The 25,534-nt window shown below is 54.3% G+C and overlaps 12 protein-coding genes across 12 annotated transcripts; 6 read left to right on the top strand and 6 right to left on the bottom strand.

Moving 5' to 3' along the window:
- Positions 1 to 90: 90 nt before the first annotated feature.
- On the top strand, positions 91 to 1,472 carry MYCGRDRAFT_65322 (uncharacterized protein; the record flags this gene model as incomplete). Its single annotated transcript, XM_003857583.1, has 4 exons — positions 91 to 134; positions 200 to 302; positions 371 to 1,263; positions 1,322 to 1,472. The coding sequence occupies 4 exons, from the start codon at positions 114 to 116 to the stop codon at positions 1,403 to 1,405; spliced, it is 1,101 nt and encodes a 366-aa protein (XP_003857631.1).
- A 337-nt stretch (positions 1,473 to 1,809) lies between these two features.
- On the bottom strand, positions 1,810 to 2,043 carry MYCGRDRAFT_33375 (uncharacterized protein; the record flags this gene model as incomplete). Its single annotated transcript, XM_003855978.1, has 1 exon — positions 1,810 to 2,043. One exon carries the CDS (start codon positions 2,041 to 2,043, stop codon positions 1,810 to 1,812), a length of 234 nt encoding a protein of 77 aa, XP_003856026.1.
- A 1,236-nt stretch (positions 2,044 to 3,279) lies between these two features.
- On the bottom strand, positions 3,280 to 3,930 carry MYCGRDRAFT_102136 (uncharacterized protein; the record flags this gene model as incomplete). Its single annotated transcript, XM_003855977.1, has 1 exon — positions 3,280 to 3,930. One exon carries the CDS (start codon positions 3,878 to 3,880, stop codon positions 3,410 to 3,412), a length of 471 nt encoding a protein of 156 aa, XP_003856025.1.
- Positions 3,931 to 4,017: 87 nt separating this feature from the next.
- MYCGRDRAFT_102134 (uncharacterized protein) lies at positions 4,018 to 4,949 on the bottom strand (the record flags this gene model as incomplete). Its single annotated transcript, XM_003855976.1, has 1 exon — positions 4,018 to 4,949. A coding segment is annotated over one exon (411 nt), but the record flags the coding sequence as incomplete, so codon positions are not given.
- Positions 4,950 to 6,551: 1,602 nt separating this feature from the next.
- MYCGRDRAFT_65316 (uncharacterized protein) lies at positions 6,552 to 7,250 on the bottom strand (the record flags this gene model as incomplete). Its single annotated transcript, XM_003855975.1, has 2 exons — positions 6,552 to 6,872; positions 6,941 to 7,250. The coding sequence occupies 2 exons, from the start codon at positions 7,248 to 7,250 to the stop codon at positions 6,595 to 6,597; spliced, it is 588 nt and encodes a 195-aa protein (XP_003856023.1).
- Positions 7,251 to 7,647: 397 nt separating this feature from the next.
- Positions 7,648 to 8,244, top strand: MYCGRDRAFT_15671 (uncharacterized protein; the record flags this gene model as incomplete). The annotated part of the gene is made up of 1 exon (XM_003857584.1): positions 7,648 to 8,244. A coding segment is annotated over one exon (597 nt), but the record flags the coding sequence as incomplete, so codon positions are not given.
- A 490-nt stretch (positions 8,245 to 8,734) lies between these two features.
- MYCGRDRAFT_88936 (uncharacterized protein) lies at positions 8,735 to 9,343 on the bottom strand (the record flags this gene model as incomplete). Its single annotated transcript, XM_003855974.1, has 2 exons — positions 8,735 to 8,836; positions 8,909 to 9,343. 2 exons carry the CDS (start codon positions 9,341 to 9,343, stop codon positions 8,735 to 8,737), a joined length of 537 nt encoding a protein of 178 aa, XP_003856022.1.
- A 303-nt stretch (positions 9,344 to 9,646) lies between these two features.
- On the top strand, positions 9,647 to 11,293 carry MYCGRDRAFT_65312 (MFS transporter; the record flags this gene model as incomplete). Its single annotated transcript, XM_003857585.1, has 2 exons — positions 9,647 to 10,605; positions 10,654 to 11,293. 2 exons carry the CDS (start codon positions 9,908 to 9,910, stop codon positions 11,291 to 11,293), a joined length of 1,338 nt encoding a protein of 445 aa, XP_003857633.1.
- MYCGRDRAFT_102133 (uncharacterized protein) lies at positions 11,268 to 12,128 on the bottom strand (the record flags this gene model as incomplete). Its single annotated transcript, XM_003855973.1, has 4 exons — positions 11,268 to 11,478; positions 11,599 to 11,852; positions 11,913 to 12,003; positions 12,063 to 12,128. The coding sequence occupies 4 exons, from the start codon at positions 12,078 to 12,080 to the stop codon at positions 11,428 to 11,430; spliced, it is 414 nt and encodes a 137-aa protein (XP_003856021.1).
- Positions 12,129 to 12,689: 561 nt separating this feature from the next.
- Positions 12,690 to 15,532, top strand: MYCGRDRAFT_106912 (uncharacterized protein; the record flags this gene model as incomplete). Its single annotated transcript, XM_003857586.1, has 4 exons — positions 12,690 to 14,525; positions 14,583 to 14,748; positions 15,055 to 15,161; positions 15,423 to 15,532. 4 exons carry the CDS (start codon positions 12,713 to 12,715, stop codon positions 15,530 to 15,532), a joined length of 2,196 nt encoding a protein of 731 aa, XP_003857634.1.
- Positions 15,533 to 17,850: 2,318 nt separating this feature from the next.
- Positions 17,851 to 19,053, top strand: MYCGRDRAFT_88932 (uncharacterized protein; the record flags this gene model as incomplete). Its single annotated transcript, XM_003857587.1, has 1 exon — positions 17,851 to 19,053. One exon carries the CDS (start codon positions 17,851 to 17,853, stop codon positions 19,051 to 19,053), a length of 1,203 nt encoding a protein of 400 aa, XP_003857635.1.
- A 1,207-nt stretch (positions 19,054 to 20,260) lies between these two features.
- MgAtr1 (ABC transporter) lies at positions 20,261 to 25,131 on the top strand (the record flags this gene model as incomplete). The annotated part of the gene is made up of 3 exons (XM_003857588.1): positions 20,261 to 20,455; positions 20,510 to 22,463; positions 22,592 to 25,131. The coding sequence occupies 3 exons, from the start codon at positions 20,261 to 20,263 to the stop codon at positions 25,129 to 25,131; spliced, it is 4,689 nt and encodes a 1,562-aa protein (XP_003857636.1).
- Between the last annotated feature and the right edge of the window lie 403 nt (positions 25,132 to 25,534).

Genomic DNA, 25,534 nt, shown 5'->3' with positions numbered 1-25,534 from the left:
GCCTTGCCTTGCTCTTGGCATTATCAGCTCTCGAGAGCTCACCTCACGACTTATCTAGGACAGCGACCTGCGCAACTCTTTTACCCAGCCAAAACCTTCACAATACCGCCAAAATGGCCGAGGGCATGTTCTATGTATGTTCATCTCTTTCCGCTCACAATGTCATATCAGCCGCTAACCGAGTCCCTCTCACCGACAGAATGCGACGAACGGATACATCGAAGGGATAGTTCGAGGCTATCGCAGCGCCCTGTTATCCAGCCAACAGTATGGCAACCTGACACAATGCGAGACGATCGATGGTATGGATCTTTCATGGAATATCGCGAGAAAGAAGCGAGAACACGTACTGATACCGTCCCTCCGACAGATGTGAAGCTTCAACTTGGTCCTGCCTACGGCGACTACCTCGCCGCCCTCCCACCGAATCCATCGACCTCCGCCCTCGCCGACAAGACTCTCGACAAGCTCGTCGCCGAGTTCCGATACCTCCAAGCCAACGCCACCGGCAGCCTCGCCAAGTTCATGCAATATCTTACCTACTCATACATGATCGACAATGTGGCGCTCCTCATCACCGGCACCCTCCACGAACGCGACACAAAAGAGCTACTTGAGCGATGCCATCCTCTCGGCTGGTTTGAGACGATGCCTGTACTCTGCGTGGCGACCAACATCGAGGAACTGTACAACTCCGTGCTCATCGAGACACCGCTTGCGCCATACTTCAAGGGCTCGCTCAGTCATCAGGATTTGGACGAGTTGAACATCGAGATCATCCGGAATACGCTTTACAAGAATTACCTGGAGGACTTTTACCGCTTTGTGAACGAAGAGCCGGGTATCAAGGGTACACCGACGCAGGAGGTCATGTGCGAGGTGTTGGAATTCGAGGCGGATCGACGGAGCATCAACATTACCATCAACTCGTTTGGCACAGAGCTGAGCAAGCAAGATCGGAAGAAGCTGTACCCTACATTCGGACGGTTACACCCAGAAGGTACACTAATGCTGAGTCGGGCGGATGACGTCGAGGGTGTGAGGATCGCAGTGGACGGCGTACACGACTACCGGACGATGATGGACCAGACGGGAATGGGTGGCGGCAACAGTATCGGCAATCAGTCTGGTGGTATTGGCGGAGACGAGGGCAAGAGTCTGGAAGATCTGTTCTACCAGAAGGAGATGGAGATTGCGAAGCTGTCATTCACGTACCAATTCACACATGCAGTGGTGTATGCGTGGGTGAAGTTACGGGAGCAGGTAAGCAGAGCGCAACTTGGAGGTGAAGAATGCGGGCAGCCGACTAACAACTCTACAGGAGGTGCGAAACATTACGTGGATATCGGAGTGCATTGCGCAAAACCAGAAAGATCGGGTGAACAACTTCATCAGTGTTTTTTGAGCGGCGTTCACAAGCAGATTTGTATACACCGGGGCGCTCTGATACCATTATGAAGACACTTCCTTCCACTCAGCATTGCTGTGACTTCGTTCCATCCCGAGTCTCTGTTACCGTGCAGCTCTTACCTCTGTTGAGAGGCCTTCTGGCCCGACTCGTGGACCTTTGCTGTGATAGAACTGTGACTGATGCCGAATTTGCAAATGCAGCGACTTCGCCACGGGGCATGCGCGCGTATATCACTGACGCACGACGCCACGAATGGTCCAGAGCGGCGGAAATCCGCTTTGATGTCCCAATATGTCCGCCGTCATCATTGCATCGGTACAAACCGTGCAACCGGAGGTTTTCTCCCGTCAGCCCGTGTTCGACCACTGTCCATAGCTGCCATACCCGAGACACTCCTCTCAATCCCCGGTATCCAACTCCAAGTCCAATTGCACCCCATGACTGACTCCATAATCCTCCAATGTCAACTGATCCTTAAACGGCCTCTCCCCCTGTCGCTTCAACATAATCTCATGTGGTTGCCGTCCAATATTCGCCGCCACAATCGCTTTGAACGCTTTCACACTATCACTCGCAAGGCATGGAATCGCCGCTTTCGTTCCCAGCCGGTCGTTGATGTTGACGACAATCATGGGCTCGTTGGAGGTGGGTTTAGGCGGCTTCTTGGCTTTCTTGTCCTTCTTGTCCTTCTTGTCCTTTTTCTCTTTCTTCTCTGCAAAGGCAAGAGAGTCGGAAGACTGCTCCAAATTGTCCTCCTTGCGCGCGCCATCGTCCTCGCGACGTTGTGATCGAGAGCTGTCCCGACCAGCACCAGATGAGGAGAATCGATCATCCCGCCGCCTGTCGTCCTCACGATCATCGTCTCTTCGCCTCGGCGCACCGGTACGGTCGCCGTCCCTGTCTCGAAAGGTGTCCCTCCTCGGTGATCGATCTCTGTATCCGCGCTCCAGTCGTCCGCTGTTCCTGCTGTCGTCTGCGGCCTCATCGCGCGGGGCCTTGCTCTTCCATTTGAAGCCGCCTGATGAGCCGCTGGTCTTCGGCTTCTTGGCCCCGGAATCTCGAGCAGGTGAGGCGGAGCGATCTCGAGGATCGTTGTCGGACGGCATGGTTGTGACTTGTCGTTGTACGTCGAGGCCTCGACAGTTGTAGGTTTATGCCTTCTCATGCGAAGTTAAAGGGTAAGGTAGCTCTCATAGGCTCGGGATCGACGGCCGCTAGCTTATGCTCCTGAAATTCACGAATTCCAGCACCCGTAGCGTGAAACTGCACTCACTACCATAACTTACAAGAGCAACTTCACGAGTAAATTGACCTGTTCTGCCATTGCAATGACGCTCTGACGCTCGTCTACGCTCAATTCTCTCATGCTATTGAATACTTTGAGCCAATGCAATCAGTATGCCCTCCCTGGCATTTGAAACAGGATCTGCTCTTCGCAATACTTTAACCTGCTTGCTCTTCATTCCTCCACGTTGCCATTCCGACTGACAATACGGTATACACGGGATTCGTGAGTCGAGGACTTCAATCAGAGGCACTCAATCGATTATGTCTTTCTTCCATTGATTAGCTAAATAGTGGGTATCGTTACGCTAAATTGCTTTCACTGAAACAAGGTCTCCTTCTTCCTCCTCGTGCCAGGACTCAATATCTGGACATGATTCACTTGCTCCCTCAACGCGGCGCTGGGAATCATCGATCAAGTGACGCCTGCATTCTACCAAAGGAGATCGTAGATAGGCTTCTCGCGCGCTCTCCGCGGCTGGTGGTGGATTCGGACCGACTCCCAATATAGGAAAGCACAAAATTGTGTCGTCACCACGTGAGTTGTTGAGCAGGTCAACAACGTCCGGAGAGTTTGGTGGGATCCATGAGCACGATGTGTGCATCGTCGCGCTCTCAGTGGCCTCGTTGATGGTCCGGCCAAGTGGATTGTTACATCGGCATTCTCTTAGCTCTGATGCATTGTTGGACAGGCACAGCTCGGTAGTGCATGCCTCATTCCGGGACGATCTCGTTGACGGCGATCCCAGGTGTAGTCTTCATTGCGGCCTCGATGCTCTGGTGCGAGTCGATCCGTTCGGCAGCATCATTCTCGTACTGCAGCTCCTCGTTGCACGCTCTGAGCATCTCTGCGATCCAGGCTTCCTCCTCCCGCTGCAACTTCATCTGACGCTTTGCCATTTTGCTGCGCTTGATCTTCATGCCGGGTTGACCGCCACAAGGGCCAATGACTGGACTCGCGGTAGCAGATGATGTTGGACTGCTAGAGTCGGGTGAAGAGGGCTGGGAAAGGACAATGTCCAACTCGATGCACTGGTGGATGAGATCCTCGATTCCGTCCCTGGTCATGATTGCCTTGGGCATCATGCGCTCGTAGAAGTCATCTCCGAAAATTTCATCCTCATTGATCGCTTGCTCGAGCGACTCCAAGAAGAAAATGAAACTGGGAAGTGTCGGGCCTTCCATGGTGAACGGGTAGTGAACATCGCTAAGCAGGCAAGCGGCGTGGAGTAGTCGCACTGAGAATTCGGAATCGAGACAGTGGTCGGCCACGCATGCCGGGCAGCCTCGAGTTAAGGCCCAGTCGCGCTCCTTCTCCGACGAGAAGAAACACTGTAGCCAGACAAAGGCACCCCTTGAAGGTCCAGTAAAGGCATATTCGAGATCCTCGAGCCGATTGGCGCCAGTGGCTATCGCGGCGACTCCACAAGCTTTATCGAAGAGCTCAACGATTGGGACAAGTAGTGCGTGCAAGACATCTCGAACAATGAGCCACTTTTCGATGTTCCCGACGTGACAGGGTGAGTGGATTTCGCAGAGGTCGTATGTGTAGTGCTGCGCGAGGTGTTGTCGTAGTATCGTGAAGCCATCGGATTGTGAGAGGGTCTCCAGATCCTCCTCTCTCAGTTGGAAAGGAGATGCATCCGGCATCGTGGATGATAATGTCGCAGAAGGCATGCTGGAATGATGTTGCTCGAACTGGTGAGGAGCAGAGGTCGCAAATGTCGACGCCATTGCCAGGCGACCGAGCAGTCCTTTTGTTCTTCTGGCGATTGAGTGACGGCGATATTTCTTCACGCCATATCGGTCCTTCCGAAGGCAAAGCAGGTCGTCGTCAGTTGGAAGCGGGTCGGATGATCGGCCGTATTATGGAGCAGATCGATGTTTCCAGCGCCAAGATGCTTTGCGCATGCAGCGGAGAGTCAGTGAAATAGCTGTAGTGGCGACGGCGAGCGAAGAAAAGGCGAGAGAAGTAACCAGACGAGGACGTGTACTCAAGAAGGGACGCTGCTTTTACCTATTCCACCCACATGCCGGACGGCGCTAGACGTGGAGTGTCATAAGACAAGCAACGGCGGTGGGCAAGACCGAGCGAGCACCACTTCTCTCGGCTGTGGCCCGTAGGAGGGAGAACGTGGCAGAAGTGCAGCTCACAGACCTTGATCCTTGGTCCTCCCCGCGCTCGATTGCACACTGGAAGCACGGGATTGCGTGGCTCTGCTCTCCGCGGTGCGAGCTTTTGCTTGCAATTGTCATGTGAAGGCCACGCAGATCTGAGATGGCCCGCCAAACGGCAAGATCAGGTGCATGCGGGCTGCAACAAGCTTTCCAACTGTAGATGCCGTGCGTATCATGGCAGAGCGAATGAGAAGACGACGTGGAAAACATGGATGAAGAAAGTCTGGTCCTCCTGGATGCGAGTACCGGGTCGGGCAAGGTCCAGGTCGTTTTTCGGCCGCTAGCCACGCCAGAGGCGTTCAAGAAAAAGCCTCGAATAAGTCCATCTTCCGCTGACTGATGCAAATATCGCATGCACAGAGGGAAGATGCCGATGCACAACAAGTGAGTACTTTCGCCATGTATCTTTGAAGATTCTTCCCGGAGCAGTGTGGGAGTGTTGGTGTCTTGGCACGTTATTCTGATCGGTAAGGTACCTTGTTTCGCCGGCATTGCCTGTCGGCATTTGACGGTCGAGCCCGGCTCAGCGTCGATCTGCGGTCAGCTGGTTGAGGCTCCGCGATGTCCAGACGGAGGATTACCTACAATTTACAACATCGGGAGATTCTTCTCCTCGTGGTACTGTCGTGTGACCAATTCGCAGCCAGCATACCCGGTTTTCGGCGAACATGGTCAGGCACCGCTTCGTAGGATTGCTCGTGCCACTGTCGTCCGTCGAGTCCCATCCTGCCACGAGGAAGCCTCGAGGACTCGTATCCCATGTCTTGTGTACATTCAAAATCCTGGCCTTACGGAATCCCGGACCGGACAGCGCTAACACTCGAGATCGATTATCGACAGGGCACGACGTGGGAGAATATGTCCTGGCATGATCTGTGGTATTTTCACGCTGACTGCACTTTACTGCAACACAAACGCATGTCGGCTTCACGACCATGCGAAAGCATGGGAAGTCATCTTGCTCGGCTCTAAACTCACGTAGCCCATTCTCCATTCACGGAGAAACCCAACAGCCTATACGAGAGGCGTTCCAGAACAACAAGCCTGATTTCAATTTACCCGTTCGATCTCCACACGATCCAGGAACCCTTCTCCAGATTCCGCAAATTCCTCTTCTCCACGTTCCGGCCGTATGAGACACATCGGAGCACTGTCAGTCCCGAGGGGCGCTTATTTGCCCACTAATCCATGGCACGCCGGTCCACGCTGTCCTTCGTTTACCCTCTCCTGGCTCTCCCGGCCGAGAGCACTCCGCGTGTTCTTGGCGATTCAAGGCATGCTGATAACAGAAATGCGATCAATGTACCAGTGGAGTCCATATTTCACTCGAAATGTTCGCAGGTCACACGACGTCGAAGGTCGATCGTTATACCGGGGACACCCCGGTCCCGTCACCTCCGCGTGACCTGCCAAGTCGAGAACACCATCTGCTGATGCCCATGGACCGCTCGATCACATGAGCGCTGTCAAGCGGACCAGAAATTCCAGGCAGCGACTTCCGTTTCAAGGATGGCCGAGAGGAACCACTGCGACAGCGTGCGATGCATCGCAGTGTGATGGGGTATAATCTAGAACGCTTCGAATCGGTGCCATCATGGATGTGATTGATCCACCCTGTAGTCCGCGGGTTAGAAATCCAGCAGACAGAGCGGCTTCGAGGAGTCGTTGTTCGAAGATTGGGTACGACAAGGTCGTGAGTTGTCTCCAAGCGATGGACAGGCTCAATCCAGAAAGCCCATTTCATCGTCTAGCACGCCTTTCAGGCCTCGAGCTTCTCTATGAAACCCGCTGTTAGGTGGTGGCCAGGATTTGCTCTTCTTGCCCAACTGTGCTGCCTCGTTTAAGGCTTGGCCGAGCGCATGGAGGCTACCATGCACGACATATTCCTGCTCGGCAAGCGCTTCAGCGAGCTCGACTTGATGATTGTCCAGCAGCTCGGAATTTGGAACTACGATGATCGGCACAGAGATGCGAAGAGCATCCAAAATCGTGCCGGAGCCTGTGTAAATAGTAGGTTCAGCATAAAAATACTGGACACTCATAAGTGCGTAGTTCAAGGACTCTTACCAGCGTGACTGACTACCACTCCTTCTTGACGGCCAGTATTCCTTTCGCCCTTGGCTTGAAGCATGTACTCCGCAAGTCCAGCCTTGTCCAAGTCAAAGCCGCTGATGTGAATGTCGATTTGATCTAGCGATCCAATGCAGGAGTCGAAGAGCGCTTTGCCATCTTGACCGTACTGGACAAGTAAATGTGTGTAGCCATGCGACTTCAACGCAGCCAAGAAATCCGGTGCGAGTGCGGCTTTGATGAGACCGACAAAGGAAGCTGTCGCGCCGATTGTGACAAAGCAAGTCTTGCCTGATGTTGTAGTCATGTTGTCTAAGGTCTACATGTTCAGTGTACAGTGCAGGTGCAAGTCGAGTGGCAGCATGGGGTTCCTACTTCCGCGGAGGTGCCTGAGCTCGGACCATCATCGACATTGAATCCGACTTCAGTCTTTCGCGGTCCTTGAACATAGTTGGAGACCTCCGTCAAACCATCAGATCATGGCCGCACCATTCAAGCACGCATGCTGCCAGGCAGCTCGCAATGTCTCACGAACTCGGCCCAAGCCTACTTGTCGCTCGATCGCCCATGAGAGATCGCAAATACCGCAGTCATGGAGTCGCACATTCTCACTATCCTCCCGAAGGCCGGCAGCTTCAGAGCAATCGAACCATGACCAAGAACTCGAGGCATATACCGAGATGGCCGAAGTCACTGAACGCCTCATCAACGAAGCTGAAATCAGCTCCACTGCACACGCCGAACTCGAGCAGCATCGCGAACTCCGAGAAATGGTCCGGCTCGCAGCATGGGAGATGCCCCTTCTCAGCTCCCTCGCCAAACCTTTCGAGGCACCTGATGTCCAAAAGCTTCCCTTGAGATGGCGGTATACGACATACTTCGGCGAATCACATCCGGCCTCTCGAAAAGTGGTGGTGGAGTTTGGCGTCACAAATCTTGGCCTGCAGGAGAAGCAAGTGGAGAAGTTGAAGAAACTTGCTGGACCGCGATACAATCCGGAGAAGAACATTGTTCGGATGAGCTGCGAGAGCTTCGAGACTCAGGCGCAGAACAAGCGATATCTGGCTGATACCATCAACACCCTGATTGCGGAGGCGAAGGACGGGAAGGACACATTTGAGGACGTCCCCCTTGATGTACGGCATCACAAGGCGAAGAAGCGGTTTTCATTCCCAGATGAGTGGCGGTTGACAGATGAGAAGCGGGCACAGTTGGAGGACAAGCGAAGAACACTACTGTTGGAAGAGGGTAAGCGGGTGGAGGAGAGTAAGATCGTGAGCGGGCTGGCGGCGATTGAGAAGGCAAGGCAAGCGAAACTGGCAAAGGTCGAGGAGCCTGTAATGGCACAGGCAAGACAGCCCGTGGCCAAAGGCAAGATGGGCAAAAAGCAGATGGGACAGAAAGGCCGATAATCAGGAGGCAAGCTGTCGTGTATATTTTACTACAACGCCGAAATCACTCGGCCTATTCACCTGACCGTTGGGACGCATTGACACAGCAGACCTGATCTTGCACTGGTGGTGGCAGCAAGCGTGGGCTGAAAGTCAAGGGCTACTTCACCTGCCGGTTGACCATGCGCTGGTGCACGTATGACTAGGACTAAGCCCTGCAGGCTGAACCGCAGCGCCTCTTTATATTGACAAGATCTGAACAATCTGAGAAATGATAAGTGCACAGAAGCAGCAGCTGCTGCTCCGGAAAGAAAGATTGGAGAGAACTCATACATTACCCAGACCTATAATCTATCGAAATGTCAGAACGAATCCTCACCCGGGGATTAGCCATCAACCACTATTCGGAGGACGATCTCAGCACCCGTGGCCCATCCATCGCAACGCAAGCCGTCAAGCTAGTCGTCCACATACTCCTCTCGAACGAATGATGAACCTGCCCCTGCAATTTGGTCGGGTCAATGCTACCATCGTCACGAAGAGGCTTGTAGGCCGACAAACCCGACAGACTTACCGGACTCAAACTCTGCTTCACTCCCATGCGCAAAGTTCCGTTGATCGCCGCGTCGAAGTAAGGGCTGTTACTCACCGTGCTGCTACAAGTAGAGATCCCGCTGGCGGAAACACTGCTCGCAGAGCTTGCGGTGGAACAACCCCCGACACTGCTAGTCACAGACCCGCTGTAAGAAGACGGTGTCGACGACCCGGACGACGACTCCGAGGCCTCTGATCCCGCGGTGGAGATGGAGATGAACGGAGCCATTCGGATCTGCGCCTCGCACTTGCCACACATACTGTCCAGCAGCGTGGCGATGCCCATATCCACAGTGTCCCAGCACCCGGCAGACCAACTCTTGGTGGTCGTCGCGCGGATGCAGGGCTCACCGACGAACCGCGAGCTGCCGTAGCAGCCGCAGCGCGCGTGGTAGGGCGTCTCCTTGTAGCACATCTTTGTCTGTTGGAACGGTTTGGTGATGGGTCTTCAGAGAACAAGTAAGTCGACCGGCGACTTTTGCTTGTTGTTCTGAAGTGTTCCTAAGACAGAGACGGCTTGGGAGTGTGCGAGGGAGAAAGAAGAGTTGAGTTCTCTTGACTGGTTGAATTGTCAGGAGAGTGGATGAGGAGAGAAGTGGCATTGGATCCAGTTGAGGGATGGCATATATAGCTGGGCTGTCGACATGGTCTTTGTTGGAAGAATGTCCATTGTGCATTGTACTGTTTCTTTTGGGGGCATACAATGGCCTTGTAAGGTGATGAGAGATCGCCGTTGGAGACAAAGAGATGCGACATGGGCATAAGAGCATTGTCCGAGCAATGTGTCGAGCGTCGTGCGTTGTTAGAGACTATTCTCTCTGTTTCGCTCATGCTTCCACGCGGTTGAGACGAAACAAAGAGCTGATAACCTGGCCAAGAGCAGGTTGACTTAGTTGCTATGTCTCATAGCGATCCGTGAAACCAGGTCGAGGTCATTCTCTCTCCAAAGTGCGCCGATCCAACACATCCTGACATCTGAATGTTCGCCGCAGCCGTGACAGCAGTCGTCCTCGCATTCTTTGCCTTCCGCATGGGCCGCAAAGGAACCATCATCCTCGGCAATATCGCCGCCATCATCGGCTCCGTCATCCAAGCGACTTCCTACAGCGTCGCTCAGCTCATTGTCGGACGACTCGTACAGGGAATCTCAATCGGAGCCATCTCATCCGCTGTGCCCACGTATCTGTCCGAGACGGGAGTCGAGATCGGTGATCGCGGACCAGCGAATGCGTTGAATGCGATTCTGCTGATCAGTGGTGTGCCGTTGGCGTACTGGGTGGACTATGGGTTTACCATGATGGATACCCAGGCGAGTTGGAGGGTGCCGATTGTTTTCCAGTGTTTATTCGCCGTCGTTTCGGGAGGCACGATGTTGTTCTTGCCGGATACTCCGAGGTGGTACTATGCCAGGAATCGTTGGGAGGAAGGTGATGCGGTGCTGGCACAACTGCATGATACTTGTGTCGATGACGAGAGGGTGCAGAGTACGCGGAGAGAGATTCTGGCAGCGATCGAGGCGGAATTGGAGGCCAATGCGAGTCTGGATTGGAAGCCATTCTTGACGATGGGCATCGTAGACAAGAGTCGGATGAAAATTGTCAGGAGAATCTGCATGTGCTTTTGGCTACCGATGGTTCGGGAGTGGATGGGCTCGAGTCTGATTGCCTACTACAGTAAGTAAGGAACTCAGTCAGCATGGACACCGCTGACAAATTTCGCAGGCAGTGTCATTCTGTCGACTGTAGCCAAACCATCTTTGGTGTCTCTGCTATCAGGTGTGCTCAACATCTTCTTTGCGCTCGGCTGTGTGCCGCTTTACTTCACCGTGGAAAAGGTTGGACGGCGGTCAATCTTGCTGTATGGTGCCATTGCCATGACCACCCTTTTGACGATATTCACAGTCCTCGTAGCACTGGGCTCTGGTAGCGAATCGAGAGACTGGGCGGCCGTTGGAATCATCTTCATCTTCCTCTTCGTCTTCGGCTGGACTTGGCAAGGTTCAGTGTGGCTTTACTGCTCAGAGATTGCTCCTCTCGAGTACCGACATATCGGCGCAGCGGCGACGGCGTGCGGAGAGTGGCTCATGACTTTCGTCACTGTTTTCGCAGGTCCGATTGGCTTCGAGCGCATTGGCTGGTACTTCTGGCTATGGGTCATCAGTGGCAATCTTGTTGCCATTGTCTTTGTCTTCCTCCTCTGTCCTGAAACTGGAGGGAAGACATTAGAACAGGTGGATTGCCTTTTTGTTCGTAAAGGCTTTGCTGGTCTGAGGAGTAACTTCGACATCACTACTGAGGACATGGAAGGCGCACCAACGAAGGAGAAACTGGTAGTGGACCAGTTCGAGGTCGCTAACAAGCGTTGACGGCGTTATGTCCCAGATGATGCACTGTCTCGCGTGCGAGGATGGACTCGATAGGGAAGTGGTCGTTCAATTACAATGCTGCTGATTCTGGTTTGCTCGCGATTCAAGTCGTTTCGGTCTTGTCATCCTTGTCTCTACTTTCCGCCGAACCAGCTGGAGAGTCCGCTCTTGGCCTGCGAAGCGCCCTGAGAGAATGTCAGCGAGTGTGCTCCCAAAACCTCACTGAGGCTACCTTATCCGCCTTGATCGCCACCAGCCCATTGATGTCCATGCCCTCCTGCCTCGCAAAAGAATTTGTCACTCACCTTCTCGACTTCGTTGTCAAACTTGTCAATAGCCTTGTTCGCCTCCTTTCCGGTCTGCTTGAGCTGAGCCGCAGCGTCCTGGCGGTATTGCTCGAGCTTTGCATCCACCTTGGAAGCCTCAGCTTTCGCGTCGCGGCCAAGCTGGTTCGCCTTGCTCTGGATCTGAGCGCCGGCGGACTCGGCATCCTTCTTCAGCTCCTTTGCGGATCCTGGGACGTGGTCGCGGACCTCGCGCGAGACCTTGGCGGCATCGGCTGGAGGGAGATCATGTCAGCATGAACTGTATGAGATGCTGGCATTGTATGTCCACGTACCCTCAAGCTTCTTTTGGGCGACCTTGGGGTCACCGCCGGCCTTGTAGAAGTAGTAACCGGCTCCAGCGAGGACGGTAGCACCGAGAATTGGCTGAGAGGGATTATTGTTAGCTACAACAACACAGAATCCGCCGACAGCTGCAAACATACCACGGCACGGTTGGACATGTTGTCTTGTTGTATTGAGGTGGTAGGGTTGGCAGGGTATGTAAGTGAGCTGATGGGGTGATTGTTGTTATTGTAAAGAAGCAAGAGCAGCAGCAAGGTCGGACAAGGTAAGGTAAGGTCAGGTCCACCGTTCAGGTAGCTCGGCGGGACTCTTCTTCCTCTCTTCCAATGATGACCAGCCTCGTGCGCCTCCAAGCAAGGCCGGTGACGTCGTTTCCTTTGCAGCTCTCCTCCACTCCACGCCAAGCCCCTTTGGAGAGATCGAAACAAGGAAACCGCTGTGGAGTGGAGAGTTTGGACCTTGCGATTGCGATGCGCGTGAACGACATTCCGACTTCACCTCATGCTCGACTACTGCCAATGTCGACGTCGAGTCCGTGGATGAGAGGACAGCAACAATAATGTCGGCGACGACGATCTCCGCCAACACCTCCCAGGCACCATCTCAGGACCAACAGCAACAGCCTCAACCCGCTCCGGCTGTACGCAAGCATCGCATTGTCTCGATCCCAGAGGTCCTGTTCGGTCGCGACGGCGGTGACCAACCCTCTGCTCCCATTGATCTGGACGACAGGTGATAGCCCTTCCTTACTCCCGACTCTTCCATTCATACCATATATTTTATTACCATAATGTCTCAAGACTCGCTGGCTCGAGTCCCAAGCCCAACCCGAATCAAGGCCGAGCACCACATTGCCCTCGTCGATCGCGCCGTTCCGTCGAGACAGATATCATACACAAATGGATCCGTGAATGCTGAACGCGATGACAGTGACGACCCAACTCCTCCGACTCCCGGCGAGGCCGGCCTGTACAAGCGATTGACCAATAATTCGACATCCGTCCGACAATCTGTTCGTCAGGAGTACAACAAGCAAAAGTACGCCAAGTATGGACAAGGGCGATATCATGTGGAGGATGGAGCAGCAACGACAGACGGACGCACTCCGGATGCTTCCATGCCCGGTCAGGAAGCCTCTCCAGCACAGCGAGGATACCTCGACAGAGCTCAGAGTAAAGCCAAGGGCTTGATAGCACGCAAGAAGACGTTGGGCAAGGGAGACCTCAACGACACCATCATCGACGTTCTGTACGAGAACCAGCGGGGCATGTTCTTCTTTGGCATACCGAAATACTCGAGCAACTCGTTACTCCCGGCCGATCCCAAACCATGGCAGAACGCACAATTCCGAACCAGCGCCGTTGACATTCGCAATGCGCAGGTACCAGACCCTAGCTGGGAGTGGGCGTGGAAGAGCTGGTATGTCGACATGAGCCGGGATGTGGATGAAGAAGGGTGGGAGTACAGCTTTGCGTTTGTGGGCAAAGGAGCCACTACTTTTGCATGGCACGGCAATCATCCCTGGTTCCACAGCTTCGTGCGAAGGAGAAGGTGGCTACGGATGAGAAAGAGAAAGGACACAACACATCGAACGACGGAAAGGTCGCATGAGTTAACCGCGGACTACTTCACCATTCATCCCAAAACATTGCGTCCGAAGTCGTTGATGCTCGGGCAGAACGGATCAAGCATTCTGGTCCCGGTGCTTACCAAAGTTCAAGATCAAGCACTTGACATCGAGAAGATGGAGATCACTACGATTGGAGACCTTTTCCTTGCAATGAAGCGGTCGAGCGTGGATAGAGAGAAGATTTTGGCCGTGAGAAAGTTTACAGACGAAGGCGGCGACGAGCTGTATTACCTCAGCGAACGGATGGAGGAGATCATGGGAATGTTGATTTTCCAGTCTTCTCGGCGGCAACTACTGGGAGACTTGACCTCGCGACACGAACAAGTCCATCAAGAGCAGAAAGATCTGACGGCGCATAACCACGATGACGACGAGGCGAAGCAACAGGCTCATGAACGGGCATCGAGGCATGCGGACAACTTGCTCAAGGCTGTGCATGCAGCTGACGAGCAGGTCAAAAGGCTGGAATACTGGTCGGACATCAAGGATATCTCCGATAAGCCTGATGCAAGCAATGAAAAAGACGGTCACCATCAGCCGAGCTTCAAAAACAAGCAAAGCGCTTCTGAGGGCGCGCCGAAGCTTCACAAGAAGCCAGAGTCTTCGACTGGCGGCGTGCAGAATGGTGACGAAACAACGTATGAGACCGCACGTGAGGGTGCTTCCAAGCCATCCAGCAAAAAGAGCAGCGTGTTCTACGATTCAGAATCCAAGACGAGCAAGAAGTCGAAAGGACGAGCAAGCACCTTTGGCGATGATCTGGAGCTCGAGCGCTATACTACAGCACCCGAAACACCAGAAGAAGCCGAAGGCAAGCGGCAAAAGGGAAAAGGCCGAGCCATGTCCTCTGGCTTGGACGGCGTTGAGGAGGAGCCAGAAGACGGACACGAATACCAGGTCAGCCCGTCAAAGAGCACCCGCTTGGCAGGACGTAGTGTGCAGATCGTGGAACCAGTCCCGGACTCGGCAGATAGTGAGGGCGCACCCCTAGGCGATGACCACGGCGGCGGCGCCTGACTGACGGGTGCAGGTGATGAACACTACGATGACGACAAGCACCACTTTGGCGACGACAGCGATGTAGAGCGCTCGAATGGTGCTGATATTGATCGGAATGAGACGAAGACGCCGGATTCGGTGAGGCAATTCATGACGCAGATGCGCAAGCCGAAGAACTGGATCGACCAGGCTTTTGGGTAGGACTTCAAGCTGTTCGATTGAGTCTGAGCGAGCGGTGCGTTGCATTATTTTTTTCCCTTTGTGTCGATACATATGCATGGTTGGCTCGGCATGGCTATTTATATCTTAGCGAAGGCGTTTGGTGGAGCACTACCCAGGGCATCGTTCCCTCTGTTCGGGCAACAGCACGGGAAGAGCACGGGAAGAGCATACGAAGTACACAGAGTTCGGCTGAAGAGGACTGACATATTTCACATTGTACATAGCATCGACATAAGGCACTCTGCATACTTTCCTGCCTTGCGGTCCCATCCTCGTTGTAGCTGGCGGAAGCTCGGTCTCCTCGTTGGCTTTGTCGTGGGCGTCGAAGCTGCCTCCTTCTCAGTTGCGCTCCTTCCTTCCGTCCTCGCCTGCGGCTTCGCGACGTTCGGTGGGTAGAGCTTGGCAAATTCAGGTATCAAAAAGAACGAGAGCGATATCCACCGGTCTGAAAGGAGACAGCGTCGAAGCCGCCAACGCGGCCAGCCTTTCTTCTCGGCTTCAGATCTATTCGAGTCAAATGTGCCTTCAACGTTGCGACGCGGCTTGGTGGGCAGCTGACTGGCTCAGACAAACCTTTTTCACGGAACCACACCGTCGATGCTCATCATGGGACCAGAAACCCGCTGCCAACACTACAACGATTCGCTAGGCAGGTTGCCTGTTTATGAAGCGGAAGCTTGCAGCAGCGAAGGATTGGCCAATCTGCCCGGTCCGTTCGGTCTCGAAGTACAGAACCTACGCCTGACAGTGGCCAGATGAAGAAGGAGTCCAACCTTGTGTTCACGCCCAACAAACACATCACGACCTGGTGAAGAGCCTCTGAGGTTCTCGGACGACTCCCATTGTGACAAGACCAGCAAACGGTCATCTTCCGGAGGATTGCTGTTGCGATATCACAGACTCCGTGTATGTGACCATGTGTTCTGAAGTATGACCCCAAATGTCATGTGCTTTCGTGGCTCCCAGATGCCATCTCCCACCTTCCACATCATCCCAAAATCAGACCATTCGGCGCGCACCACGTCAGGTACAAAAGAACGGCCACCCAATTTCGTGCTCAGTCCACATCGGGACATCCGTTGACTCCGCGACAGAGCGCGCCGCTTCCGTCGAAAAAGCACTGGGTGCCAGCCTTCAGGCACGAACACTCCTTGAAATAAAAAGAGTCGTCAGTAAGTTGATCCGTCGCCCGCAACTGGTGGATGGCGTTCACTCACCTTGTAGCAGCCCTTGGGAGGCTGACCGCAGTCCTGGCTGCCGTCGTCGCAGACGCCATGGCAGCCTCCGAAGTCTCCGCCACCAGGCAAACTACATTCCTGAGAGCTGTTGGTCATCGTTTACAATAGTGAGTGTGAGGGAAGACCCACGTAGCGTGCAAAGGCGGCCGAGGCTAGGGTGAGAATGATGGAGATTTTGGAGATCTGCATTGTGATATCGCTTGGAAGTGGTCACTGCCTTGTCCGAAGAGTTGTTGGATGATCAAGAAGTCGAGTGAGAGGGAGGACCAGGCTATCTTGTATACGCTGCAGCAGCGTGCACGTGTGGAGATCGGTGGTCAGCGCAGACTGCTTGCATTCCAGAAGTCAATCTATATCCTTCCCATGTATATGACTAGGTGCAAGAGGTGACGTAGAGGTCCTACGCGGGGGGAAGACGCGCAGGGGTGATTGACCGGGGAGAGCACAAGGACATCGAGGTCGAACGGTGTGCGACAGGTCTCCAAATTGGCACGCGTGATGACCACCATAGTACAGCACCGTACAAAGATGGATGGCTTCTTTTCTGACCATGCATGAAGTACAACTTGACGTCGGCGGAATGTAGTGCATCGACAAGGACTCGTTTGAGGGTCAACGGCGAGCGAGCCAGGATATCGCAACTCCAGGCTAGGATGCCTTGTCTGTCCCAAGAGGAGAGCTCGAGGTTTTTTAATAATCGGACCGCACGGGTTGAACAGGTGAGTAGGCCCAGCACTGAGCACATTGACGAATTATGTGGAATGCGTGCGCGAGAGGGTGGTAGTCCCATCAAAGCAGAAGGGAAGAAGAAGCAATATTCATGCCAAGATCAATTCAGGGGTTGGCTCTAGCCGTCCGATTTTCGCTCCCTTCACTCGAATCGTCTCATCTTGCTTATGGCACAGCAATTCATCGGACATCATCTGGATGATGAACGGAGCAAGTGCTTCGATAATCGCCATTATTCGCTGAACACCATTGCAAGTTGTGGTCGGCATTGTCCACAACGGCGGCGAGACGAGACTCGACTCTTCTCCTTTGCACTTTGACTGGCAATGTGAGACGAGACGGTCAATGGCTAGACGGCGACGATGCTGTTGGGAGTGCAACTCAGACCATAGAGCGCGTGGACAAGTCCGTTTGCTGCGCTGGTCAGACAGCGAAGCGGCCTGTTTGTTCCATGCAGATCACCACTTCACCAACGAACTTGTCCAACTAGCGTGACTGCTCGGCGACGACCATCTGTCCACCATCTCGACAATGGTATGCGGTCTCGTGCCATTGCTGATCGTCCATGGCAAAGGTGAATGATGCTTCCCTCCCACCTGACGGAGTCATACCAATGCCCGCACAAATGTTTGTATTGTCGAAATGGCCTCATATTGAGCATGAGCATCTCCAAATCTCATGACAATAAGAACAAAGTTCCTCTCCCACCCAAAGTAGCATATTGTCGAGGAAAGGCCTTTCTTCCTATTGTCAGAGAAGTTCTCGTGGTATATCAACCTTCGTCCGGATCCTGTCTGTCTCCTTCTCTTCTTCTTCTCCTTACCTTTATTACCACTTCCAAGACTCTCGACTACCAGCAACAGCAACCATACCACCAGCATTGCCGGCATACCTCTCTTCAGAGATCACCAACTCGAGTCGTCTTCTTCTTTTCTTCTTTCTTTTTCTTCAACGCTGGTCGTTGATTTTCTCCTCCCGTCGACCTCCTTCACCTCATTGGTGTTGATCTCCTCTCTCCTCTCGACCGACAGCTTCGCTCTCCGTCACTCCCACACCGACCGAGCCACCCACAACCCCTTCATACCCACCAAGGCCCCCTCCGCCCTCGAGATGTCTTCCCTCTGGTCTTGCGCCGTCCGCCCCTGCACGACCGGCCAGACCATCCACCCCCGCCCCTCCCACGGCCGCAAATTCGTGTCCGATTTTTTTGGTCGCAATAAGACCTCGACTCTCTCGATCCCGGAGGACGTCTGGCACTACTATTGCCGCCAACACTACCAGAGGATGAAGTACGCCGCCGACAAATCCCCCGCCGCGCACCTCCAGTTCTTCTCCGACGCTCTCCGCGCCCAGCTTCAGAGAATCAAGCTCTGGCGCCCAGAGGCAAAATTCACCGTCCAACTGCAAAGCGCAGCCGGAGATCGACTCTCCAAGTACGAAGCCGAGCTCCTCCGCAACGGCAACGACCGTGCCGCCGCCAAGAACGCCGTGAGCATCACCCCGCGCACCGGCAAGAAGAACGGCAGCATCCTGTCGAGTGCGAACGCGGTGGAGGTCGAGCACGCGGCGTACGTGCGGGACCACCTGGCGGGAGAGAACCGGTCGGTGGACTGGATTCTCGCGAACGTGATGCCTTGGATCGAGGGGGAGTTTGCCGCGGGGAGGATGGTGAGGATGCCTCCCGTGGAATTTTTGATTGGGGAGGTGAGGGAGGGGGAGGTGGTGCACGCGGTGGAGGGGAATTGGGCGGCGTGGGATGCGGCTTTTCCGGCGGGTGGAGCAGGAGGAGGTGGTGCTTCCGCGGTTGCGACTGTGGGCTCTGCTGCTGGTGGGATTGCTGTGCCGCCGGGATCGAGGCACACGGCGGAGGAAGTCGCCGCTGCAAATGCTCTCCTGGATCTGTTCTCCGCCGCTCCGAGACCGACCATGCCGCCACCGCTTCCGCTGTACGTTCCTCCGCCGCCCGTTTCGAGGGAGCAACCCGCCCCTCCGACCGCCTCTCCGCCCTCCGTTCTCGACCTGCCGCATGTCTCCGCCGCACAGCCTCCCCTTCCTTCGCATGGCTGGCGCAAGCATACCCGGAGAGCTGTCTACATCCGCGGCATGCTCTTCTCCAAAGCCGTCACCCGATTCTGGCACCCAGAGGTGGAGCAGGAGTATACGGAGTGGCCGTTGAAGGGAGACGAGACGGAGCCAGAGACGGAGGTGGAGGACGAGGAGAGTGGGAAGGAGAAGCGGAAGAGGGATCTGGAGGAGGACGAGGATGATGGAGATGATGTCTTCAAGCCAAAGGGCAAGGCACAGAAGCTTTGAGTGCGAGGCATGAGAGTGGGCAAATGAGTTTTACGCATGACTTTTGGAGTTTGGAGTTTGAAGCACGGATATGATACCCAAGGACGTCCTTTTTTGATTGACTTTATGAGAGAGAGAGCAACTGGCATTGCTGTACTTGATTGCGAGAGAGCAGACGATACCGTACCTTACGAAACGAAACAACGAAAATGAACGTACTTGCCTTGATCCCATTTTCCATCACCAATATCTCATACCAGTAAGCAGATAGCGAAGTCAGCAGTAGTACAGAACGAGATGCATCCAAACAGGGGAATCAGTCTGCTTGTGAATCAGACATTGCATGCGACGAGTGGTCCCTTTGTAAGCATATGCCTTCCTTCATCTTGGCATGCTCCACGATGCTCGGTCAGCATGGAAGCGTGTGAACGACGGGAGGCGAACCCTGGATGGACTCAATGCGGTGAATGCATTCGGGTTCGTTGAGACGGCGGACCATTGCTGCCGTGTATTCGTCGGAGTTTGAAACCGGAGTCGGAGTTAGGAAGGCTAGGACGGGGGAGGGATACCTGGCACTCTTCGTTGACCGCACTTTGCTTCTCTACACGTCTCTTTCACGTTCAGATGAATTCCGCGGCAGTAGCGGCAGATCACTCTCGTGGAATGACTTTGTGTAGAGCGTGGATATGGACATACAGCTGTGTCTCGAACGCGTTTTCCACCCAGACCGTCGTGGACATTCTTCTCCTCCACACCAGACATGAATCCCGGCAACACGGGACTCTTCATCGGCAATCGGACTTCTCTGCATTTCTAATCTTTCCACCCACCGACCCGCGTCATTGGTCCTTCTTGGCTGCCGAAAAGAACTTTCCTTAACTCCGACTACTCGCCGGTGGCTGTTTACAAGTCTCAATATTGGGTGAGAAGTACGGTATTGGGATTGCGTTTAATGTTTGGTAGAACGACTCAAACTTTGTGTGCTGCTGCTGCTATTCCACCCGACTCCACTGATTGCTCCTGCTTTCTGCCGTCATTCGCTGCGTTGGTCAGCAACCTCTCTGTCTCTGCCTCTCTACCGCGTCCTCCCGTCAGTGCCGATTGCATCACCTCTGTTTTCATGCTGTTCGTCTCCGTTTCCTTTCCCTTGACCTTTCTTTCATCCATCTCTCTGCTTCTCACACGCTTCTCCGCTTGAAGGCAACAACCACACGCACCGCCCGCCACCATGTGGGGCTACAGCGTGGACGAGCGAAAGCTCCAACGCGAAGACACCAATGGTCCACCCACGAATCAATGGCACAATGCGCAGCGAACGGGCGGTACTCATCCCACCGAGGAGGTCGAAGGCGAAGGCGAAGGAACGTGGGGTGAGAACGATGTCGGTGGATTCACCACTCGCCAGGCAATGGAGGACTACGAGGTATTTGGTGTTGTGACAATGGATTGATAAGCCTCGAGCTAACAACTTCGGCAGGCCCTTAGGAAGGATCTCACACAACTCTCAAAAACACGCTCGCGAGACACTCAGCACTCTCTCAAACGAACGACCACTGGACAGACTGCGAAGAGCGGACGAAAGTCCTTGACAAGCCGTCAAGCGACACATACCTCCGAAGCCGCCGAACAGGACGTCGAGGCGGGACCACAAGAAGAGGTCGAGGAGTCGAAAAAGGACGACGACGATGAGGACGACTTCGAACTCGATCGTTTCATGAGGGAAGGGCACTTTGAGAAGCGATCCGACGGTACCTCGGACAAACGTGTCGGTGTGGTATACAAGGATCTCACGGTCAAGGGTATCGGATCGACGACTTCGTTTGTCCGAACATTGCCCGATGCCATTATCGGCACTTTCGGTCCGGACTTGTTCAAGATCATCTGCCGGTTCGTGCCTGCACTGGCAAAACGTACTGGCGAGACACGTACTCTCCTCAACGGCTTCACGGGATGTGTTCGAGATGGCGAAATGATGCTGGTTCTTGGACGACCAGGATCCGGCTGTTCGACTTTCCTCAAGGCCATCAGCAATAACCGCGAGACGTACGCTGAAGTCACTGGAGATGTCTCATACGGTGGCATCCCAGCCGACAAGCAGAAGAAGATGTATCGCGGAGAGGTGGTCTACAATCAAGAAGATGACGTTCACTTCGCGACGCTCAATGTCTGGCAGACCTTCATTTTCGCTTTGATGAACAAGACCAAGAAGAAGGAGACTGGCAATATCCCTGTCATCGCGGAAGCGCTGATGAAGATGTTTGGTATCCCTCACACGAAATACACGTTGGTCGGGGATGATTTCGTGAGAGGTGTTTCTGGAGGTGAGCGGAAGCGTGTTTCTATCGCTGAGACGCTGGCTTCGAAGAGTACTGTTGTCTGCTGGGACAACTCGACTCGCGGTCTTGATGCTTCCACCGCATTGGACTACGCACGCTCTCTGAGAGTCATGACTGATGTCAGCAATCGCACGACTTTGGTGACCCTCTATCAGGCAGGTGAAGGAATTTACGAAGTCATGGACAAGGTTCTCGTCATTGACGAAGGCCGCGAAATTTACTCTGGACCTGCCAAGGAGGCCAGACAGTACTTCATCGATCTTGGATACGAGGCTCCTGAACGCCAAACCACAGCAGATTTCTTGACCGCCGTTACGGATCCCGTGGAGCGCAAATTCCGAAAGGGCTACGAACACAAGGCTCCCAAGGGTCCCGAAGCCCTGGAGAAGGCCTTCAGAGAGTCACCCAACTACCAAAAGGTTCTCGAGGACATCACCGATTATGAAAACTACCTCAAGGAGACCGACTACAACGATGCAAGGGAATTCGAAGACGCCGTTCAAGACGGCAAGTCGAAGCGTGTGTCCAACAAGTCCAGCTACACAGTCTCGTTCCAACGTCAAGTTCTGGCCTGCGTCAAGCGTGAGGCATGGCTGCTTTGGGGTGACAAGACGACACTGTGGACCAAGCTCTTCATCATCATCTCCAACGGTCTCATTGTCGGCTCTCTCTTCTACGGCGAATCCTTCGACACTTCCGGTGCCTTCACTCGTGGCGGTGCTCTCTTCTTCTCGATTCTCTTCCTTGGCTGGCTCCAACTTACTGAGCTGATGAAGGCCGTCAGTGGCAGAGCTGTCGTCAAGCGCCACGAAGACTACGCCTTTTACCGCCCATCCGCCGTCACGATCGCCAGAGTGGTCATGGACTTGCCCGTCATTCTCGTCCAGGTCCTCATCTTCGGCATCATCATGTTCTTCATGACCAACATGACCATAAGCGCTTCTCAGTTCTTCATCTACATGCTTTTTGTGTACATCACGACGATTCTGTTGACAGCGCTCTACCGCATGTTCGCATCGCTCTCCCCGGAGATCGATACGGCCGTGCGATTCAGTGGAATAGCTCTCAACCTTTTGGTAATCTACACTGGATATGGTAAGCAAATCGAAGGGCAGAAGGCCTGCAGCCGTCCGAGACTGTCTCTCGGCCATGCCAGCAGGGCTCACTCTGCCCGAACACCCCGAGTCCGAACCATTGCTAACCTTTCTGCCCTTCTGTTTTAGTGATCCCGCGACCGCAACTCCTCACCAAGTACATCTGGTTCGGCTGGATATACTGGATCAACCCGCTCTCCTACAGCTTCGAGGCTGTGATTACAAACGAATTCGCTGGCCGAACGATGGCTTGTGCTCCATCGCAGCTCGTTCCACAAGGTCCCGGTATCGATCCAGCGTATCAAGGCTGTGCTCTAGCCGGAGCAGACGTCAACGCTCAATCGGTCGATGGCTCCGCATACCTGGCCACTCAGTTCAACTACTCGAGAAGCAACCTGTGGCGCAACTTTGGCGTCGTCATCGCTTTCATTGTACTCTACATCCTGGTCACTGTCATTGCTACTGAGACGGTCTCTTTCGCTGGTGGCGGTGGTGGCGCGCTCATCTTCAAGAAGTCGAAAAAGGCCAAGAAGCAAGTCAAGCATGCCAAGCATGCCGATGAGGAGAAGGGTGGTATTGCTGAGGATAGCAGTAGCTCTAGCAAGAAGAATGCCAGCTTGGGTGACGCTCCGAACGAGGACAAGGAGGATGAGGCGCTCGACAAGCTCACCAAGAGCGAGAGCATCTTCACATGGAAGGACGTCGAATACACTGTCCCATACATGGGCGGCGAGCGCAAGCTCCTGAACAAGGTCAATGGTTATGCTAAGCCCGGTGTCATGGTCGCCTTGATGGGAGCTTCTGGTGCCGGAAAGACGACTCTCCTCAATACTCTGGCGCAACGTCAAAGCATGGGTGTCGTCTCCGGAGAGATGTTCGTTGACGGACGTCCCCTCGGCCGCGAGTTCCAGCGTAACACTGGCTTCTGTTTGCAGGGCGATCTCCACGACGGCACTGCAACGATCCGCGAGGCGCTTGAATTCTCGGCCATTCTGCGCCAGGACGCCAGCGTTTCCAGGGAAGAGAAGATCGCATACGTCGATACTGTCATTGACCTCCTCGAGCTCAACGACATGCAAGACGCCATCATCAGCTCGCTAGGCGTGGAACAACGTAAGCGTCTGACGATCGGAGTCGAACTCGCCGCAAAGCCATCTCTCCTCTTGTTCTTGGACGAACCGACTTCCGGTCTCGACTCGCAATCCGCCTACTCCATCGTCAGATTCTTGAAGAAGCTCGCCAGCGCCGGCCAGGCCATTGTCTGCACCATCCACCAGCCTTCCTCTGTTCTGATCCAGCAATTCGACATGATCCTCGCTCTCAACCCTGGCGGCAACACCTTCTACTTCGGTCCTGTCGGAGAGAACGGCAAGGACGTCACCAAGTACTTCTCCGACCGCGGCGTCGACTGCCCACCACACAAGAACGTTGCGGAGTTCATCCTCGAGACTGCTGCCAAACCGCACAAGCGCAAGGATGGAAAGAAGATCGACTGGAACCAGGAGTGGGTCGAGTCGCAACAAGCCAAAGACGTCCTGGAGGAGATCGACGGCCTCAAGCAAACCCGCAGCCACGTCTCCACTTCCCAGAAAAACAAGGACGACGAGAAGGAATTCGCCGCCTCCACCATGCTGCAATGCACCGAACTCCTCCGCCGCACTTTCCGCCAATACTGGCGCGATCCCTCCTACCTCTACGGCAAATTCTTCGTCTCCGTCATCGTCGGCATCTTCAACGGCTTCACCTTCTGGCAACTCGGCAACACGCAGCAAGACATGCAGAACCGCATGTTCACCGCTTTCCTCATCATCACCATCCCTCCCACCATCGTCAACGCCGTCGTGCCCAAATTCTACACCAACATGGCCCTCTGGCAGGCTCGCGAGTACCCCTCGAGAATCTACGGCTACTTCGCCTTTGTCACCGCACAAGTCGTCGCCGAGATCCCACCCGCCATCATCGGAGCGGTACTCTACTGGGTGCTATGGTACTGGCCAACCGGCCTCCCAACCGACAGCTCCACTTCCGGCTACGTCTTCTTCATGACCCTCCTCTTCTTCCTCTTCCAAGCCTCCTGGGGCCAGTGGATCACCGCCTTCTCCCCATCCTTCACCGTCATCTCCAACGTCCTCCCCTTCTTCTTCGTCATGTTCTCCCTCTTCAACGGCGTCGTGCGTCCTTATGCTTCCCTGCCCGTCTTCTGGCGCTACTGGATGTACTACGTCAACCCCTCCACCTGGTGGATCGGCGGCGTCCTCGCCGCCACGCTCGACGGCATCCCCGTGCAATGTGCCGAGACCGAGACCGCGCACTTCGACGCTCCGCCGGGCCAGACGTGCGCTTCCTATGCCGGCGCTTTTGCCCAAAGTGCGGGAGGGTACCTGCTCAACCCGCAGGATAACACGAATTGCATGTACTGCCCGCTCAGCACTGGCAATCAATACTTGGCGCAGCTGAACATCAATGCATCGGACAAGTGGAGGGACCTGGGGATTTTCGTGGTGTTTGTGTTCTCCAACTGGTTTTTAGTGTACTTCTTCATCTACACAGTCCGCGTCAAGGGGTGGACGTTCGGATTCGGACCGCTCTTCGGAGCCCTTGGAAAGGGCGTGGAGTTGATTAAGAAGCCGTTTAAAAAGGGGGAGAAGAAGGAGCAGAGCGAGGAGTAAGGATGTGAGTTGTGGTGGGCAGAGGATGATTTGTTGGCTCTTGATTTTAGCGTTGCGATCTTACAGATAGACGGTCTCCAGAACCATACAGCAGAACGAAATAACTTACAGTCACAGTTGGATCTGCCGTTCAGTTCATGTACTCTCTGTACTGGTGTTCTGATTTCGTGCCTTCACTGCCCTCTACCCTATGCCCTCCGCGGGACAGAGATTGCATGGTCACCTCGACGCAAGATGGCAAATGAGGTATGATCGGCTGAAACTTTTGCTCCGTTTTCAGCTCTCCTGCCTTACATGGCTTCGAGCTCCCGGTGAGAACTCTGCTATCTTGTACCCTTCATGCCAGCATGCCGTGTAGATCGTCAATATTTACATGCTCTGATCGTCTCGAATGATCATCCTT

Source organism: Zymoseptoria tritici, chromosome 1, assembly GCF_000219625.1.
Source record: "Zymoseptoria tritici IPO323 chromosome 1, whole genome shotgun sequence".
NCBI classification, from domain to species: domain Eukaryota; kingdom Fungi; phylum Ascomycota; class Dothideomycetes; order Mycosphaerellales; family Mycosphaerellaceae; genus Zymoseptoria; species Zymoseptoria tritici.
This window is presented reverse-complemented; position numbering and strand designations above follow the sequence as displayed.